Source organism: Prunus mume, linkage group LG4 (genome assembly GCF_029339155.1).
Source record: "Prunus mume cultivar Tortuosa linkage group LG4, ASM2933915v1, whole genome shotgun sequence".
NCBI lineage: Eukaryota > Viridiplantae > Streptophyta > Magnoliopsida > Rosales > Rosaceae > Prunus > Prunus mume.
In genome coordinates this window covers 16,766,743-16,785,320 of record NC_142701.1, presented here as the reverse complement: position 1 = coordinate 16,785,320, position 18,578 = coordinate 16,766,743, and the positions used below count along the sequence as shown (strand labels likewise).

At 40.2% G+C, this 18,578-nt stretch overlaps 4 protein-coding genes across 8 annotated transcripts; 3 read left to right on the top strand and 1 right to left on the bottom strand.

Annotated features, from left to right (window-relative positions):
* The first annotated feature begins 425 nt into the window (after nucleotides 1-425).
* LOC103330269 (zerumbone synthase-like) lies at nucleotides 426-3,478 on the top strand. 4 transcript variants are annotated; one of them, XM_089049560.1, is made up of 3 exons: nucleotides 426-788; nucleotides 991-1,104; nucleotides 2,266-3,478. In XM_089049560.1, exons 1-3 carry the CDS (start codon nucleotides 769-771, stop codon nucleotides 3,068-3,070), a joined length of 939 nt encoding a protein of 312 aa, XP_088905686.1. In that variant the 5' UTR covers nucleotides 426-768; the 3' UTR covers nucleotides 3,071-3,478. The 4 variants fall into 4 exon arrangements, with proteins under 4 accessions (XP_088905686.1, XP_088905685.1, XP_008231035.2 ...); XM_089049559.1 differs by having other exon boundaries at nucleotides 2,260-3,478; XM_008232813.3 differs by having other exon boundaries at nucleotides 430-788; nucleotides 1,021-1,104.
* A 1,804-nt stretch (nucleotides 3,479-5,282) lies between these two features.
* ICE1 (basic helix-loop-helix (bHLH) DNA-binding superfamily protein) lies at nucleotides 5,283-9,586 on the top strand. Its single transcript, XM_008232811.2, has 4 exons — nucleotides 5,283-6,818; nucleotides 7,404-7,628; nucleotides 7,847-8,017; nucleotides 9,213-9,586. Exons 1-4 carry the CDS (start codon nucleotides 5,664-5,666, stop codon nucleotides 9,291-9,293), a joined length of 1,632 nt encoding a protein of 543 aa, XP_008231033.2. The 5' UTR covers nucleotides 5,283-5,663; the 3' UTR covers nucleotides 9,294-9,586.
* Nucleotides 9,587-10,708: 1,122 nt separating this feature from the next.
* On the top strand, nucleotides 10,709-15,510 carry CARAB-AK-LYS (Aspartate kinase family protein). Of its 2 annotated transcripts, none has more exons than XM_008232810.3 (14): nucleotides 10,709-10,984; nucleotides 11,121-11,707; nucleotides 11,802-11,884; nucleotides 11,986-12,026; nucleotides 12,233-12,387; nucleotides 12,739-12,888; nucleotides 12,976-13,071; nucleotides 13,153-13,269; nucleotides 13,746-13,865; nucleotides 13,954-14,046; nucleotides 14,128-14,244; nucleotides 14,496-14,612; nucleotides 14,816-14,878; nucleotides 15,113-15,510. In XM_008232810.3, the coding sequence occupies exons 2-14, from the start codon at nucleotides 11,291-11,293 to the stop codon at nucleotides 15,233-15,235; spliced, it is 1,692 nt and encodes a 563-aa protein (XP_008231032.1). In that variant the 5' UTR covers nucleotides 10,709-10,984; nucleotides 11,121-11,290; the 3' UTR covers nucleotides 15,236-15,510. The 2 variants fall into 2 exon arrangements, with proteins under 2 accessions (XP_008231032.1, XP_008231031.1); XM_008232809.3 differs by having other exon boundaries at nucleotides 14,128-14,250.
* A 190-nt stretch (nucleotides 15,511-15,700) lies between these two features.
* Nucleotides 15,701-18,440, bottom strand: LOC103330391 (Pentatricopeptide repeat (PPR) superfamily protein). The gene has a single exon (XM_016793768.2). The coding sequence runs from the start codon at nucleotides 18,289-18,291 to the stop codon at nucleotides 15,820-15,822; it is 2,472 nt and encodes an 823-aa protein (XP_016649254.2). The 5' UTR covers nucleotides 18,292-18,440; the 3' UTR covers nucleotides 15,701-15,819.
* Nucleotides 18,441-18,578: the final 138 nt, after the last annotated feature.

The window sequence follows — 18,578 nt, the reverse complement described above, 5'->3', positions numbered from 1 at the left end:
ATGGTGCAAATAATTTAATATAAAGAGCCAATTAGGGTTGATTCAATTGGTAAGGTCCTTGGATTGTGTGTGGTCCCATTAGAGTATTCGAGTCTTATTATCAATAGTCCTCATTGGTGTGTGATCTGTAATTTCCTATATAAATCCATATCCGTGACGGTGATAATTGGGTGACACACATAAGTTCTTTCTCAAGATTGTGGGTATACTCTGATGTTACAATATGAGTGGACGACATAATTTATTTATTTTTCTCTTTTAAAGAATATTATAATATATAGCCGTATTATCGTAGTATTCTAAGTGTAGTTTAAAAATCTTTGGACTTTTTAATAATTGGCACATTTGTAAACATTCCATATAGAATTACAAATATGTAATTGCATTTAGTAGTGCCCGGTAAGTGGCCAAAAAATATTGAGATACTTCCCTAGAAGACCCTTTAGAACAATGATTACTTACTAGCTTCATCTTTCCTGTTTTCATAATTAAGGATCAATAAATATATATGACAGGTCACAGATGTTATGAACCAGCTTCAGTCAACTTGGCTCTCCCTCTTCTCCCTCTCCCTCTCTCTCTCTCTGTGTGCATGAAAATGCGTGTGCACAACGACAACTGCAATTAACTTTTTCTTCCCCTCCAATAAAATTCTGGGCCTTTTTGGTAGTTTGAGTAGTGCTGCTGCCACTGAGTTTGAGAATTGAGATCAGCAAGTACATACATCTTTCTCTTGCAGATATCGGAGTTCAGATCTTCGCCGTTGACATGCTCAGATCTCTAGCTAGGTCAGTTTACACCTGAGCCTTGGGCTCTTACTATTTCTTCATTCTTGATTATATTATATATCTGTTCTGTATGTTAAACTTTGTTGTCTGATCATAGTGAAATATATAATTCAGTTCCTATATATATATATATATATATATATATGTTTTATGCCAAAACCTGGAAATTTATGGGCTGACAATTTTCGGAAACTGAACTAAGGGTTATTCGGGTGGATTTCTTTTCCCGCAGAGAGTTTAAGCTGAACAGCTGCAATGATTTTCTCTTGAAGCGAACGAGACTTTTTTCAACAAGAGCTGGTGGTGGCCATGGAAGGTACTTTATTTATCTGCCTCATCTCATCATACATACATATATAGCTGCAGCTTTGGTTTATATTATACATACCTGAATATGGATGCGATGGTGTCCTGGCTAGCTGCAGATTCAAAGTTATTAATTATTGTTTCTCCTCGCTACTACCTCTAGTAAATCTCCTACCTCCCCTTCCACTGTGTCAATTGTCACTCAGTATTTGCGCCATTCATTTCATTTCATACCGTCTGTTTTTTGTGTTCATTTAGTCATTATTTGCGCCATTCATATTGTCTGCTGCATTGCATAATGCTGTGACAGCTGTTTGCATTCAAATAATTAGCGAAAAAGAAAAGAAGTTGAATTTTCAGGCATCCACAATGAACACCATAAATCACCTCTCTAAATAATTAATTTTTCATAACATAAAATTATCCCGCGATTAAATTTTATTCCGTAGCAATTAATTTTGGCATATTATATGCTGTCTGTCTTGAATTCAATGTGATAGTTTTGAGGTAAATGACTCAAATTATACATAGTTTAATCAATTAACATGGTGATGGTGTTGACAAGACAACGATGTTTAAGGTTTAACAGTGAGTGCAGCACATGCAATGTTTGTCAAGGCCATGGTATATCTAACAAAACAACGCATATGACTTGTTTTTTCAACTTTAATTATAATTGGGCATCAAATTCAAATATTTGAAGTCAGCAAGTAACCGATACTTGCAAGATTTCTTAAACGCTTTCATATTAGTACCATCAAAATTGCTTCATTTCCATTTCACTGTAGAATATTAATGATTAGGTTAGCCTTTCACATTCACTTTATATCTTCAATGCGGGCGGTCTTGTTTTTCGGTGATTTCTTGAGGAATTTTGATCCACAGCACATCATCATTTCATTTGGCATCACCTTTTTCCCATCTGCAATATACCTCTTTTTTCAAAGGACATGACTAATTTTGTCTTTTCATTGCATTTTATGCATCTCGTTTTCTTATAGTTCCATCATTAACATGTGTTTTTAGTAGGTCATTTCGTGAGTCCGTACCCTTGTACCTAAGTTTGAATTTCTCTCCCCTCTTATAAATTAGATTACTTTGAGATACTTTAAAATATCACTTCGATTTATAAATAAAAAAACACATGTTTTCGTTCCATTAAAAGAAGCAGGCTACAAGGCAAGGTAGCCCTAATAACAGGGTCGGCAAGTGGGCTTGGGAAGGCCACGGCCCACGAGTTCATCCAACAAGGGGCGCACGTGATCATTGCAGACACAGATTCTGAGCTGGGTCAACAAGTCGCCAAAGAGCTGGGCCCAGCAGCCCACTTTGTCGAATGCGACGTCTCAGTGGAGTCCCAAATAGCAGAAGCTGTAGAAACCGCCGTGGCCCGGCATGGGAAACTCGACATAATGTACAACAACGCGGGCATAACAGGGCCAGCGTTCCCGCCCAGCATCGCCGACCTCGACCTCGAGGAGTTTGACCGCGTGATGCGGGTCAACGTGCGTGGTGCGGTGGCAGGGATGAAGCATGCGGCTCGAGTGATGGTACCTGCGGGCGCAGGGTCCATACTGTGCACATCAAGCATAAGTGGGATCCTTGGTGGGCTGGGGCCCCACCCTTATTCGGTATCGAAATTTACAATACCGGGGCTGGTGAAGTCGGTGGCGAGCGAGCTGTGCCGAAGTGGGGTGCGAGTGAACTGCATATCGCCGGGTCCGATTCCGACGGAGATGTCGGTGCGGGAGATAGGGCAGTTTTATCCGGGTGCGACGCGGGAGCAGGTGATAGAGATTGTGAATGGGGTTGGGGAGCTGAAGGGTGCAAAGTGTGAGGAAAAAGATGTGGCGCAAGCGGCGGTGTATCTGGCGTCGGATGAAGCAAAGTATGTGACGGGTCATAACCTAGTGGTGGATGGAGGCTTTACCTGCTTCAAAACTCTTAGCTTCCCTCCTCCGGATCAATTTGTGTGATTGCTTTATGTAACAAGTAATAGGGTATATTATCACCTTTCTTTCACCAATATTAAAGTCAAGTTGTGTGTGACAGTGTGTGCGTGCCTATAGACTCGATCGTCGTCGTTTAGGAAGAGGGCCACCACCATATATGGCACATCAACTACAGATAACATCCAATATATATCCAAATAATAACACCAGTGGAGTGGTCCCTGCTCACAGTTTGTAGTGGTTAGTGTTCTAGCATGTCATGTTTGATGGACCCGCCAGGCAGAGGCAGCTCAGCTTCCTTTCCTTAGTTATTAGTATTGTTTCAAAAATGAAAATGAAGCACCGCCTTTGGCTTCCGTGGGGTGGTGGCGTGGGTCATATTGAAATTGAAATGTTCAAATTAAACTCGCAAATTAATTTACTTGACAAGCACATTGTAATTTGTACGTACGTAAACCGTTTGGATCCAGAGGGTCTTTTCAGTCTCCTCCACATGCATGTCGGGCAAACCGCCAAGTTCAAATTTACTTGACAGACAGATACCTTTTTATTTATTTTTTGTTTTTGCAGGAAATAATTAAAATTAAAATGAAATCGTGGGAATTTGGGAATTGCATTGCATGGTGGATGGTGGATGGTGGATGGTGGATGGATGGATCTGAATCTGAATCTGAAACTGGATGAATGGTGCGTTGCATGTATGTGTGCCACGTATGTAGGCAAGTTATCCACACAAGATTAGACTAGACTAGACTAAAAAACTAAAAGACTAGTCTGCTGATCACGTGAAGTGAGAGGAATCGTAGATTTTATTGTGGTCGTTGTGGTTCTTGTGACGGAGGGCTCGAGTCACTCTTCCATTCCATCGTAATAAGAAGAAGATGAGAGTCAAAGAATCAATCAAGAGACGACTCTTGTTCTATAACTTCCGGTCAGCCACGCAATCAAGAGAACACTTTCTTAATTATCATAGCCCTAATAATAATATCAAAATGTGCATGCATGATGCATGATATGCATGGGCATGGCTTGGATCGATCGATATACACAAGTTTCAAAGTGTAGATATGATATAGGAGCGGTGGTGAATCGAGAGAAAGCAATCACGAGGAACTTGGGGTTCCTTTTGGAAAATTTATTCCAATTAAAACTGGTCTTCTGCTTTTATGTTTTTCAACTTTGAATTGCAATTTGCATGGCGCAAAAAGCCACACCAATTCTTCTACACATTTCGCATTTGTGCCAGGCTGCCACCTGCCGCGCTACACCACTGCAGGTTATGACCACGTAAACCTATTTATATTCACATCTTTCCCCACACACTGTGACACACATACATACGGTGTATTATTGAGAAGCAGCCAGGACGGCGAGGCTTGGATTAGTCAATAATTAAAATGAAGAGAAGAGCGCCATCTTTCTCTTTACTTCCCTTTTCACAAAAGCCAAAAAAAGGCATGGAACACAAACGAACAATTGTTGTTGATTCTTCAAATTTCAAGTAGTACACGTGATCAACTATACTTTTGACTGCCCCGCCATGTATTCAATTCCAAACTATAGTATACAATTTACAAATAGGGTTTACCAAAATTGTTGGAACTTGTTTTAAATCTAATAATGAAGCATGTATTTTAACCACCAAATGAATTCTTCACCAACACTTCTCTTGTGATATACATAGGTATAGCTAAGCAAAGCTAGATTGGGTTTACTCTGTCTTTGCTAATTGGGTAATTTACCTTTCAAATTGGAAGATGAACAGATGTCGGTTTGGGTTGGGTTTTTCTTGAGGGCTCTGGTAACCTAAGTTAACCGCATGACTAAGAGTCTGAAAGTGCTCTATTTGTGTAAATAAGTGAAAAATGGCTTAGATTTGCATACCAAATGTCTATGTTCAAACCCTCATAGTATCTTAGTTGTGTGTGTGTAAGAAATTCCCCTCACTTTTAGTATAGACTGTCGCTTGTATTAAAAAAACATGTACAGTTCTACCTTTTGTCTTCTTTTGAACAGTGTTACTTCTTATGAAAAAAATCACATGTATTTCGTGTATTTCCTTATGTATTTTTTATCTACTTAAACCTCCATTCACCTATACAAATTGTAGCTACTTTTTGCATAAAGGAAAAAAGGTCAAGCTTATAATAACCTACCTATTTTTAAGTGTTATGAGTAAATTTTGTGTGCTTTGTCACGCATCAAAATAAATAATGGAGTCCCTTAAATATAATTCCAAACAAAATCCAAGCCAACAAAGCAGCGAGCGCGTAATAGATAAGCACACAGCGGTCTATATTCATTTTCACCCCCTGCGGCCTGCCTGAGCTGAGAGTCCGCGACTAGTCTAGTACAAAACATAACGTTCAAAGTTGAAGATTTCCCAGCAAAAAAGAAAAGGAAAAAGAAACAAATAAAAAACATTGGGAATCTGTTTGCCTTCGTTTATTCTAAAAAATGATGCTCTCGGTCTCAGTCTGAGCAAAAGTTCCTACCCTTTTCTTAGTTTTCTATCAAACCTCTATAACTGAGCCCCGCCCTTTCTGTATTTTTGGGGCAACTTACAATACATTATTTTAGAAAAAGAGAGAAAGGAAAGCTGAAAACAAAAACAGTCATGCTACCGATGTCCGGCGTTTGGATGGGCGGAGACGAAGATGACGCGGCGTCTTGGACCAGAAGCAGCAGCAACAACAACAACAACAACAGTAATAACGAGGGAGAGCCCAAAAACGAGCAACAGTCGAGCTTGGGTGCTTCTTTTTCCAACTTCAAATCGATGCTGGAAGGTGACTGGTACATGAACAATGTTCTCAACCCAACTCATCACCAAGACCTCCATTCCCTCCCTAACCACCGCCAGCCAGATATCAGAGACATTGCCTGCTTCTCTGAAAACACACTTATGCTGCAACCAATGGACTCCTCCGCTTCCTGTTCTCCCTCTCAGGTCTTCTCTCTCGACCCTTCACCGCCACAACACTTGTTCCCCCCAAAATACTGCTTCTCTTCTCTCCTCAACGTCGTCTCCACCAGCCCTTTTGACAATGGCTTCGATTTGGGCTGCGACAGTGGCTTGCTCAGCTCCTTCCAGGGAAACCAACCTTCCAATTCCTCTGCTTTGATGGGTTTCACGGCCCTCAATTCTCAGTCTCAGATGGGTACTCCCGAACTGAGTTCGAGCGCCGAGTTCCCAACCACTCGGTTGCTGCCAGCGCCCAACAACGACACTGAGCTCGATGGCGACTTTAGCCTTACTAGCCTCCAAGGCTTCGATGGCTCTGGGGGTGCTCAGCTACTCAACAGGGCTAAGCCACTGAGACCCCTTCACGTATTCCCTCCCGTGGGTGCTCATCCCACTCTCTTTCAGAAGCGAGCGGCGCTTCGTCAAAACTCCGGCGGTGACGGGACCGATAAATTGGGGAATTTGGAGATTTCGGGGCCCAGATACGGAGGAGTTTTGGAAAGTTTGGAGAGGAAGAGGAAGAAGAACGTGGAGGGTGAAATTGAGGAAGGGAGTATGGATGCGTCTGGTTTGAATTATGACTCGGATGAGTTTAATGAGTATAGTCAAGTGGAGGAGAATGTGAAGAATGTGAAGAATGCTGGAAGCAATTCTAACGCCAACAGCTCAGTCATTGGTATTGACGGAGACCGCAAGGGCAAGAAGAAGGGTTTACCGGCGAAAAATCTGATGGCGGAGAGGCGGCGGAGGAAGAAGCTCAATGATAGGCTCTACATGCTTAGGTCTGTTGTACCCAAGATAAGCAAGGTAGGACCTTGGTTGTCCCGTAATTTATTTTTGCCTTTTTCCTTCTTTGTGCTTTCTTTTCTGCTATCGTCCTTTTAATTTTACTTTTGGCTTGAGATTCATGCACCTGGTTCCCGTGAGTTCCTTGTTCTATCGTTTTTATTTGAAGTGGCCGTTTAAAAGGCTTTGAGGATAATCTTAATTGTTCTTTAGATGGTTCAGAAATGATTGGATGTGATATTGTGCACATTTCTTTTTTTAGTGGAAGAGCTATGAGATGTGCTCTCTTTTAGCAGATTTCTTTTTCTTTTTACCTCTCTTTGCCTGAAAACTGCAAGAAATCTTGATGGTGAAGAACATGTTAGTGGTTTACATAAGATAGAAGGAATGAACAATTTGTCAACACGGTCTTGAAGAAAGTTAAGATTTTGGTAAATGTATATGGCAGATTCAGTGGCTCTGGATATTTTATTTCCCCTGGAACAATGACAATTCTAGAGTGCCTTAGTTGCGGCCATTGTTTGTGGGCTTCAAGTTCCTTTTTGTGATTTATGGCTTCTCTATTGTCAGTCAGAATTCCTGCTGATTATTCTGTCATGTATGCAGATGGATAGGGCGTCCATATTAGGGGATGCAATTGATTATTTGAAAGAGCTTCTACAAAGGATTAATGACCTCCATAACGAGCTGGAGTCTGCCCCACCTGGCTCCTTGTTGCCACCTTCATCATGCTTTCAACCATTGACGCCCACTCCACCCACCCTTCCCTGCCGTGTCAAAGAAGAGCTCTGCCCAAGCTCCTTTCCAAGCCCCCAAGGTCAATCTGCAAAGGTAAATTTTGTTCACCTGATTTAATAGTTTGATGCATGTACATTTGCAGTGTAATTCCGAACTCCTAAATACACTTCAATTGTCAAAGTATAATGCAATGTAGGTTTCTTCTTTGCTTGGTACCTCATGCAAAACTAATACATTTCTGTAAAGGGTATGTAATGTATGATTAAGAAGTTTGCTTTAAGTTATAACTTTTGGGCCACTGTATCTTGCAGGTGGAGGTTCGGGTAAGGGAAGGAAGAACTGTTAATATCCACATGTTTTGTGCCCGTAGACCAGGGCTCTTGCTCTCTGCTATGAGGGCCTTGGACAACCTTGGTTTGGACATCCAGCAGGCGGTGATCAGCTGCTTCAATGGGTTTGCTTTGGATGTGTTCCGTGCTGAGGTATGCTTCTTTATCTGTTAGCAAATGCATAAGAGTAATTGTCTTAACATCTAATAACATATACATTAACATATTTTATGTTCTGCTGCCTTTCATGCTCGGTGCTTTATGATTTGACATCCAGATTTGATGTATTGTAGTATCCTGGGTCTTTGCAAAAAATCTTGTACTTTTATACAGGATATGTAAAAAAGATGTGTTTGACATGTTTGTTGCTTGTGAACTTCTATTTTCTAAAAATAATACACACAAAAGCAGCGGCTTGTTTTCCCCTTGGATGAGCAAGGATAAGTAAGCACAACCTTGTAAATGGAGGAAAGATTAACTAAGATGTGGACAAGTCCTGACATTGAGATTCTGTTCCGTATTCCCCATTGCCAAATAATAGTCCCATTACTAATGTCATACGGAGTACTTTAAGGTCATAGTGTCTGTACTTTTACAGCTTTTGCTCTGTGTCTCTCGCACGCATTAATACATGTAAACCACATCATTTTTTAATATTTTGATTTAGATTGTCATGACCCGTGAAGATCTAATCCAGTCATTTCCTAGATGCAAGAAAGGCTTCCTCCTTTGGACTATCCCTGTTATCATGAAAATGGATGGGGGCATTTGGATGCCTTGGAATGAAATCTTATGTAATTCTTCCATAGCAATATGAATGCACCAGTCCACTGTTGCATTTTGTGTATGAAGCCATCTTTTAGGAGCTCATTAGATGATAAATGGAAAGAATGAATTTTCTTGAGAGATTTTTATCACCATCAAGATAAGTGATACTGCGATGGTAAGTTGTTGGGTAGAGGGAACATGGTGGTGCGTGCTTTGTTTTGCATCATTGAATTGATTTAGAATACAGAATGTTTTCAAATAATGAAAATTTGAAACAGAAAACAGGAAAATGTATGCTGAAGAAGATCTGTGCTTTTCAGTCTGTTTTGTTTGGATTAAAGACTACACATAAGGACTTCAATCCTGAAAATATTACTCATGGTTGGCGACCAAGTTTGATTGGTATAAAATTTGTTTTTGGTAGTGTATCAGACATGTTGTGTAAATGCCATGAAATGCAATTTTGGCATGCTTACTGTTTAAATGTTTGTGGTCTTTAAACAGCTCCCCTGCTTCTCCTTTTTTCTACTCAGAACTTTTTTGGCTTAATGCAAATTTAATTATCTTGTATGTTAATCAGCAATGCAGGGAAAGTCAATTCTTGCCTGAGCAAATTAAAGCAGTACTTTTGGATTCAGCAGGATTTCACGAGATGATGTGACTCAAGGCTGAAGCAGTTCAAAATTGCAGCTTGGAGAGATGGAGGCACTAATATAACGGTGTGGTTTGCAGTACCTCAAGTAGCTTGTAAGTTGTAAATGCAATTGCTTCTCATTCCCATTTGTAGAGCCTAGGCCTAGAGCTAGAGATGGTGAACTGCAGATCAAAGTATGTCAGGGAATGTCCAGAGAGGTTTAATATATCATCTGTTGTTGTTGTAGTGAATATGTTGTATTGAATCAGCCAATAACTGGCATGTTATCTTCAGTAACTTCAGCTCTTGAAATTCATCTCCTTCTTTGTGGCCCAACAAAATAAAGGAAAAGAAAAAGAAAATAATTATTATCTTCTCTTCAATAGCTGTTTCTGTTTAGTCGTTTGCTTGCAGGAGTGATATAATTAGGTCCCAACCATGCATGCGAAATTTCTTTTAATTGTCAGTGGTCGTATTCGTACTGTTCATGGCAAAAACCATCCCATTTTGATGGAAGGGACAGGGAGGGACCACCACCCTTGTCCTTGTGATGTGTTTTTATGTTAAAACAAATGAAATTCAATATAACAAAATTCAATAAACCACTTCCACTCTACAAGTTTTCACGACTGACGATACGGGGGAAATGCCTTTGCAAATGTTTGTGAATTGTGAACAATCAATCGCCTTTTTGCAATGAACTTGTAGCTGAGTTATTAGAATTGAAAGTATTTCATGCACCCGAAGTCTTAGGTTCGATTCCCCTTCTCTTGCTTACTTATCAATCAATGACCTATCTTGATGGAGATGCTGTCTTCTTTTCCCCCTAAGGTCCTTTTTTATGGAAACCGAATTTGGGTAAGGCTAGCCTCAAATTTCATCGCTTGGATTGGACCACCACCACCCTCAAATTGCATTCCACAAAGCCCACTCACACTAGTCACATCCCAAGTCTTGAGTAGTGAGTCCACACGCCGACCGCGCCACGGGAGACAAATAGGTCTGGTCCACGTCTGATTCAACTCTATATTTTTGTCTTTTAACTTTTCTCTTGCTTGCTTTTGGTATTTTTGGGTCAGAGATTCAACTCAATTTTAAAATCGCCAACTTTACATTTTCTGTCAGCGGCGTCCTCAGCGCGCGAAACATGCTACCGTGACCGTCACGCTCAGCACGAACTTATTGACGACAGAACCATTTTGTACCGTTGATCTACATCCCATGTCATCGTGTCATTCTCATCCAACCGTCCTCACTAACGCTTCATATACTGTGAACCTATAAGATTGATGAGTCTCCCCTTGTCAGTTCCACAGAAAACGACGACAAGATTTTTTTTCTTTTTCTTGTTGATAAAAATAGAAAACACGAATGAAAGAAAATGAAAAAAAAAAAAAAAAAAAAAGGAACTCAAGAAACACGTTGGGCATTCAACAATCAACAACACGGTTTATATTAATATGGAATTTTAACGGAAGGAGAAAAAAGGCGCCGCCAGGGTTTCTTTGGTGGGCGTATGTTTGTTTTTCCTTCCTTGTTCCTTTGAGAGAGAGAGAAAGAGAGAGAGCGAGCTTGGCAAAAGCTCTCGCTCTAGATTCTCTGAATCTAAAAGAGACCACCACACAGCCTCTGCTGCCCTCTCTGCCTCTCCGTCGACGGAAAGGGAAGGAAAGGAAGCTCAAGTCCTGCCCTGCATTCCGTTTGCATTTCGTCTCAAGGTACTCTTCAATCTACTTCTCCCGCTACTACTTTCAGAAAAGCAAAAAGAAGTAAAATTGTGAAATAATCTGCTTCATGGCGTTTTTGCTGTTTGTTTACTTTTGAAATGATTCAATTGAGTTATGGAATTTGCAGATCGAGCTGCTGCTGGCTCAAGTTGGAGATTTGAAAAATCGGTTTTGTGTTGTGTTGGGATCTCCCATCATATCAGACTTGAGCTTCTAACTTTGGTACCATAACAAACAATCAACTGATTAAGACACTCTGCGTTAACATCATTCATTCGTCGAAATAACTAATCTTAGATGGCGACCGCGTTGCATTTTTCCGGAGTAAAAACTCCGTGCCCTGCATCTGCATCCTCAGAAAGATCTTTGCAATACAAGCAACCCTTGTGGTCTCAACGACTCCGTTTTGCAACTTGTGTAGCTTCCAACAACGGATTCTATACAAGTGCAAAAAACTTTTCTTGTACAAGTAGAGTTTTGAGAGTCAGCTGTGAGGGAGGAGGAATCACGGATGTTCTTGAAAAGAAACAGACTGACAATCAATGTCTTGGCGAAAATGAGAAACAATTGACGTGTGTTATGAAATTTGGTGGCTCCTCGGTGGCTTCTGCAGAGAGAATGAGAGAGGTTGCTGATCTTATACTCAGCTTCCCGCAAGAGAGGCCTGTCATTGTTTTATCTGCCATGGGAAAGACAACTAACAAGCTCCTACTGGTACGCATTATATATGATTATTACTCGATATGTGTCCAACTTTTCATTTTGTACCAGTATCAACATGTGGTCAAATTGTTTGTGCACTGAGTAGGCAGGAGAAAAGGCTGTCAGTTGCGGTGTTACTAATGTCTCTACTATTGATGAGTTAAGCTTCATAAAAGAATTACATCTCAGGTGAGCGCAAAGAAATGCTTTATCTTTCTTATACAGATTATGGAGGAAAAAGATTCAAATTTTAGATTTCTTCTCACCGTGCATCATCCTATTCTGTATAGGACTGTGGACGAACTTGGAGTGGACAGCTCTATCATTTCATGTGAGTTCTTTTTTCTTATCCGCACTTACTGTTCATTTGTTTGTTTAGAATAAAAATATAATCTTGTTTTGCATATCAGCAAGTCCAGAATTTTACACAACCTAGAGCTATGGCCTTGGTTCTGTTAGATGCCTGTGTGCACAATGTTCATTGTAATCTTACTGATTTTTATGGCTATTCCGTTATATCCTAAAAATGTTTTACAGCACACTTGGAAGAACTAGAACAACTTCTGAAGGGAATTGCTATGATGAAAGAACTGACTTTACGGACAAAAGACTATTTGGTTTCATTTGGGGAATGCATGTCCACAAGGCTCTTTGCTGCTTATTTGAATAAGATTGGTGTTAAAGCCCGCCAAGTATGTTCTTCCTCAATTACTTGTGTATGCTTCAATGTGATTGCCATCTTATGTTCTCCTGTAGCTAACATATGAGCTTAGTAAGCCCAAAATTGAAATACGATCCTTTTTATCTGCATTGGCACATGATGGGTATGGAAAAAGGACTAACAATGTTGGCATGTTCTTTATGTTAAGTCATCATAAGCTTGTAATAATAGACCGCCAAAAGTCTCATCATAGCTAGTTGATGAGGCAAATTGGCAGCAAGTCCTTGCAACTTTCCAACTGTAATATCTGGGGAACTCTTAATTGTTTGTACCATTCTTACTGATAACAAAATTATATAATTGTTTGTTTCTTTTTTGGCAGTATGATGCCTTTGAAATCGGATTTATAACCACAGATGACTTCACAAATGCGGACATTTTGGAGGCAACTTATCCAGCTGTCGCAAAGAGGTTACACGGTGATTGGATATGCAATCCTGCTATTCCAATTGTTACTGGCTTCCTTGGAAAGGTGTCTCTTCTGGCTAAGTTCTACATGTATTTCCCACCTGGAAGGATTCAACTATTAATACCATTGACACTGTTTATCTGGTTGCAGGGATGGAGATCATGTGCTGTGACTACACTGGGTAGGGGTGGCAGTGATTTGACAGCCACAACCATTGGTAAAGCACTGGGGTTGCGAGAAATTCAGGTGTGTTGAATTTTTTATGCTTAATTTCCTAGTTCTTTTTAAAGTAACAAAATTTAATATATATTTTTCAATTCCTTACAGGTGTGGAAGGACGTCGATGGTGTTTTGACATGTGATCCTAACATATATCCACGTGCAGAACCTGTACCATATTTGACATTTGAAGAGGCTGCTGAACTTGCATATTTTGGTGCTCAGGTATCAATATTGATGTTAGATATTAACAAGTGAGTGATATTGGATGCAATGCTTTCCCATTTTTGTGCATTTTATTAAAAATTTCCATCATTCACAACATAATTTCATGCAATATGGATATTTGTCAATATCTCCATATCATCAGTTTATAGCTTCCTACTCGTAAGGTAATGTCATAACACCCAATATTTCACTTTGATGATGGGCCAAAGTCAAACTGCTGAGGGGTCCTCGTTAGCCAACAGTTATCCAAGCAATGAACTGGACACGTACAAATTATTTGATCAAGTTTCTCTGAAAAAAAATTATTCAATCCAGTTTCTTCTGTCTTTAAATACTCAGTTTTTCTGTTCTGGTAATTTTGAAGTTCTTTGGAGTAGTGAAATAGCTCTTAAACCACCTGTAGTTTTGTTAGAATTGCATTCTTTACAAAAGAAAGAAAACAGGATTTAATAAAATTTATTTTCTTCTTGCAGGTCTTGCATCCACAGTCCATGAGACCAGCTAGAGAGGGTGATATTCCTGTGAGGGTTAAAAATTCATACAATCCCAATGCTCCAGGTACTGTCATCACCCATGCAAGAGATATGAGCAAGGTTCGTAACAGTACTCTGCTGGAAAACTGAATACCATTGTCATAAAATGCTCCAGACTGCAATGAGTTTTTCTTTGTCTCAATTGCAGGCTGTATTAACTAGCATTGTTTTGAAACGGAACGTGACTATGTTGGATATTGTTAGCACTCGCATGCTTGGTCAATATGGTTTTCTTGCTAAGGTGAGAAAATAAAATACCTTTTTTCTGTTGGTTATCCTCTTGGTAACTTAGTAGCTAATTTCTATATTATTTTCCATGTAGGTATTTTCAACTTTCGAAGATCTGGGCATATCAGTTGATGTTGTTGCTACAAGTGAAGTTAGTATTTCCTTGACATTGGACCCCTCAAAGCTTTGGAGCAGAGAGCTTATTCAGCAGGCAAGCGTATGATTTCATCTTCGACCAATTATGTTTTTCTGGAGTTCACTTGTTTACATGCACCTAAGATTTATTATGTGCATATGATTTGTTATGATGTACTCATCTTATGTGTGTCATCCTTGTCGGTAATGTGAAAGTTGTAGTTAGTCACATGCACACTATATCTTGTAATGCTGATGGTTGAGTAGTCAATTTCCTCTTGTAATTCTTGTATAAAATCTCATTGAAATAGTGCATCTTCCTTGCAGGAACTTGACCATGTCGTGGAAGAGCTTGAGAAAATTGCTGTTGTCAATCTTCTTCAGCACAGATCAATTATATCTCTCATTGGAAATGTGCAGAGGTCATCACTGATACTAGAAAAGGTGCTGTATTGTGTTTTGCTAAGTACTTAAAAAATGCTCCCTATTTTGCTTTTGTTCTTTGGTTGATTGCAATTGTTCTGGTGTTCAAACAGATGGTTGATCAGTTTTGGTAGGACTGCCATGCAGGCTTCAGTCATGTTTAGTTATCTCTTTGTTCACGTATATTTGTTTGTGGTATTCATATTTTTGGTCGTATGTTGCAGGCATTTCAGGTTCTTCGAACTAATGGAGTCAATGTTCAGATGATCTCTCAGGGTGCATCCAAGGTCTCTCCTACCATTAGTTCTGCGTCTTTTCATTTTAGTGGTGGAAAAAAACTCTGCCAAATCTTGACGCCTTAGTAAATATTTTGTGTTTATATCTGGGATTTTCTCACTGTCATCTGAATCCCGGTTATTATTCTACTAGGCTCATGAATGAATTGGATGCTTACAGATGGCTTACTATGAAATGTTTATAAATTTGATGATACTCACTGTTTATGTATCACCACTGGCCAGGTTAATATCTCGTTGGTTGTAAACGACAATGAAGCCGAGCAGTGCGTTAGGGCTCTGCACCAGGCCTTCTTTGAGAATGATCCCTTTGAAGTAGAGTGTGGATCCGAGAATGGTTCTGTCTGAGTATGGGAGGAACATTGATGGAGATTCAATTCTTTAATGGTTATTGTGGTGGTTTATTTGTTAGCATACTTAACATAGAAATTTTCAGCTTTGGTAATTAGTTTTACCTTTGTTGGGGAAATCTCTGCCCCCCGGCTGTCAGATTAGAATTGAAGATGTGGCATTCTCGCCCATTTTGTATCATGTTGGATAATGATGCAATGCTTGTATTGGAAGTCGTTTACTCGGCAAGAATTATGTTTCTGGAAAACTAAATCTGGGTTAGGATTGTGCTAGTTCTGTTGCAAATGATGCATTGCTTAAACGTGGTGCTGACTAAGGAGAGCTAACTTCTAAATCATTCAAAGTGTACTGTCGTCTGAAAGATTCAGAAGGTACAATGTTGCCTACCCTGTTCATGCGGAAAAAGCTTTAAATTTTGAAAAGAGAATCGAAATTTTGTTATTGCAAATTACCCATGGCATCGCCTCTAAACCCATAACCTTTTATTTATTGAAATTAATTAAGAAAACCTGAGTGGAGCATATAAAAAGGTTAAAGTCCAGCCCGTCTGATGATATATCACATTTGATGAATAAAAATTGTCACCAAAAGTCCCCACAGGAGCAAAGCCCATCTCTAAAATGATGGAACCTGCTTGAGTCTCTAACTGTTATTTCCCTCCCAACAATCTTTGTCATCACCTTGATTGCAGCATGGCAGTCTGTGCAAGCTCGCAAGTTCTTCATCACCACTATCGGTGATCCTTCCGGTGTACTGATCAATGCAAAGACAATTGCTAAGCGTTCGCTGTGATATTTAAGAGACTCCACTTTTATTTCATCATCCTCGTTGTGAAGGGCACAACTTGTGTCCGGCTTGTACCCTTCCTTTTCCATCTCCTTCGTCAACTCATCAATCTTTCTCATAATCTTCCCACTTTGTGGGTGGCTCGTGTCTTTCACAGTAAATACATGAGTTTTGTGGTTGATTTCCACCCAACTATATGCTGTAACTTTCCTGACTCCTCTGTCTCTCATCGCCCTCTTCACCTTTCCAACACTCTCCCATTGACCTGTTGCTGCATAAATATTCGACATGTTCACATAAGCAGCTGCATCTCTAAGGTCCACCATATTGAAAAGTCGGTCTGCTGCTCTCTCTGCCAATTCTTGATTCTTATGAATTTTGCATGAGTTTAGAACTGATGACCACATAATTTCATCAGGTTCAAATGGCATTTGAGCCATCAATTTCTCTGCTTCATTGAACCTCCCACTTCGACACAACATATCAACCATTGATGCATAGTGTTCTCTCTTTGGGACGATTTTACAGTTACGGTTCAAGGAGTTGAAGTATTGCAATCCTTCCTCAACAAGCCCACAGTGGCTACAAGCAGTTAAAACGCTCAGGAAGCTCACTGAATCTGGTTCAAAACCTGACTGAACCATCTGTTCAAACGATCTAAGAGTGCCTTCACCATCTCCATTTTGTGCATAAGCTGAGATCAGGGCATTCCAACAGACCAGATTTCTTTTGGGCATCTCTTGAAAAGTTTGAAGTGCATATTTCATGGACCCACATTTCGCATACATATCAAGGAGTGCACTTCCAGCAAAAACATTGGATGCAAATCCTAATCTGATCACGGATGAGTGTAACTGCTTTCCCAGTGAGAGTGAAGCTAAATTGGCAGAGGCTCTTAAGATGCTTGCAAAAGTGGCTTGGTCAGGACTAACATTTGCTCTGCGCATCTCATTGAACAGTTCAAGGGCTTCTTCTTGGAGCCCGTTCTGAACATATGCGGAGATTATTGCAGTCCATGGAACTGCACTTCTGTCAGCCAGACGTGCAAATATGCTTTTGGCTTCCTCAAATCTGCCACATTTGGCATACATATCCACCAAGGAATTTCCAACTTGAATTTCTGAATCAGCTGTTGCTACAATGGCCTGGGAATGGATCTGCCGACCCATGTTTAAGTTGAGAGTATTTGATGCAATGCTCAACATGGTTGCATAAGGGAACTGCTTCCTGTCATATTTGGTAAGCTGTAATTCACGGAAAAGATCAAGAGACCTTTTAAAATGCCCATCCCATACATAAGATGTGATGATTACATTGTAGGAAATACCATCCAACTCTGGCATCTCATCAAATAGTTTCCTTACTTCAACCGAACAGTCATGCTTTGAGTAGAAATCTAGCAATGCATTCCCCACGAACACGTTCCAAACAAAATTAGTCTTCACCACAAAACCATGAACCTGCTGCCCAAAGGCTATGTCATATAAACCGATACCAGCACAAAGTAGTGCTGCGAAAGTAAACTCAGAAGGCTTGTAACCAAGATTTTGCATTTGAGCAAAGAGGTTAATAGCCTCCTCATTCAAACCATCTTTTGAGTACCCTGTTATCAATGCATTGAATGTAACGTTATCTCTCTCAGGCATTTCCTTGAAGAGTCGACACGCTAAATCCAGGCGATGGGATTTGCAGTAAGAATCAAGCAAGGAATTGCAGACCATGAGGGTGGAATGATATCCCAATTTAAGGATATGCGAATGAACTTGAACTACTTGTTTTGTGGTCTCCATGTCACTGCATCCAGATAGGAGAGTTGCAAAAGTCACATAATCCGGCTTAGTTCCCCACCTATGCATCTCGGCGTAAAGTTCAAATGCCTCACGGTATTGATTTGCTTGCGAATACCCACCTATTAGTATCGTCCATGTTACCGCTGTACGGTCAAGCATGGTGTCAAGCAACTCCCTAGCCTCATAAAGATTGCCGGAGTTGACGTAACTGGATATCATCATGTTTGTCGAGACAGTGTTTTTATGAGGCATTTGGTCGAACAGTATACGTGCTTGAGATAATTCACCTCGTTTTAGAAAGTTCTTCACCAGAAAATTAGAGCGGCATATGTTTGGATCGAAGCCCGTCTTGATCATACGGGCGTCAACGTAATTTTGGGCGTTGAGGTTGAGGTTGAGGAGTGGTTTTGCTTTTGGAGGTTCAGAAACTCTTGGAGTCCTAAATTTTAGGAGCGCATTTGATCTAAATGCTGTCATACGGAAAATAGTCGTCGAGGTCTGGGCCTCGTTATCGTGAAGGTGAAGCGAGCAGCTGCAACTGCATGTTCAGAACACTCAAAACTCCACATAAAGGACTTCGCTGAGCAAAACATGCGATTCCTTAATAACTTTAACACGAGGAGAAAATATATTGGTGATGATTGTCTTGTCTTGCCTTGCCAATTGTGTCTATAGTAGGATACTCAAACATAAACTACTACTGAGCAAACCGAAACGACACAACCATACAACCCGATAGAGCAGTTCGAAGTGACTTGTTGTAA

Coding starts and splice junctions, on each gene's coding strand:
- LOC103330269 (XM_089049559.1), top strand. CDS start 769: ATGCTCAGATCTCTAGCTAG. Junction 789..990: donor ATGCTCAGATCTCTAGCTAG/GTCAGTTTACAC, acceptor AACTGAACTAAG/GGTTATTCGGGTGGATTTCT. Junction 1,105..2,259: donor GCTGGTGGTGGCCATGGAAG/GTACTTTATTTA, acceptor TTCCATTAAAAG/AAGCAGGCTACAAGGCAAGG.
- ICE1 (XM_008232811.2), top strand. CDS start 5,664: ATGCTACCGATGTCCGGCGTTTGGATGGGCGGAGACGAAGATGACGCG. Junction 6,819..7,403: donor TTGTACCCAAGATAAGCAAG/GTAGGACCTTGG, acceptor TCATGTATGCAG/ATGGATAGGGCGTCCATATT. Junction 7,629..7,846: donor CCCAAGGTCAATCTGCAAAG/GTAAATTTTGTT, acceptor TGTATCTTGCAG/GTGGAGGTTCGGGTAAGGGA.
- CARAB-AK-LYS (XM_008232809.3), top strand. CDS start 11,291: ATGGCGACCGCGTTGCATTTTTCCGGAGTAAAAACTCCGTGCCCTGCA. Junction 13,866..13,953: donor ATGCAAGAGATATGAGCAAG/GTTCGTAACAGT, acceptor TCTCAATTGCAG/GCTGTATTAACTAGCATTGT. Junction 14,613..14,815: donor CATCACTGATACTAGAAAAG/GTGCTGTATTGT, acceptor CGTATGTTGCAG/GCATTTCAGGTTCTTCGAAC.
- LOC103330391 (XM_016793768.2), bottom strand. CDS start 18,291: ATGACAGCATTTAGATCAAATGCGCTCCTAAAATTTAGGACTCCAAGA.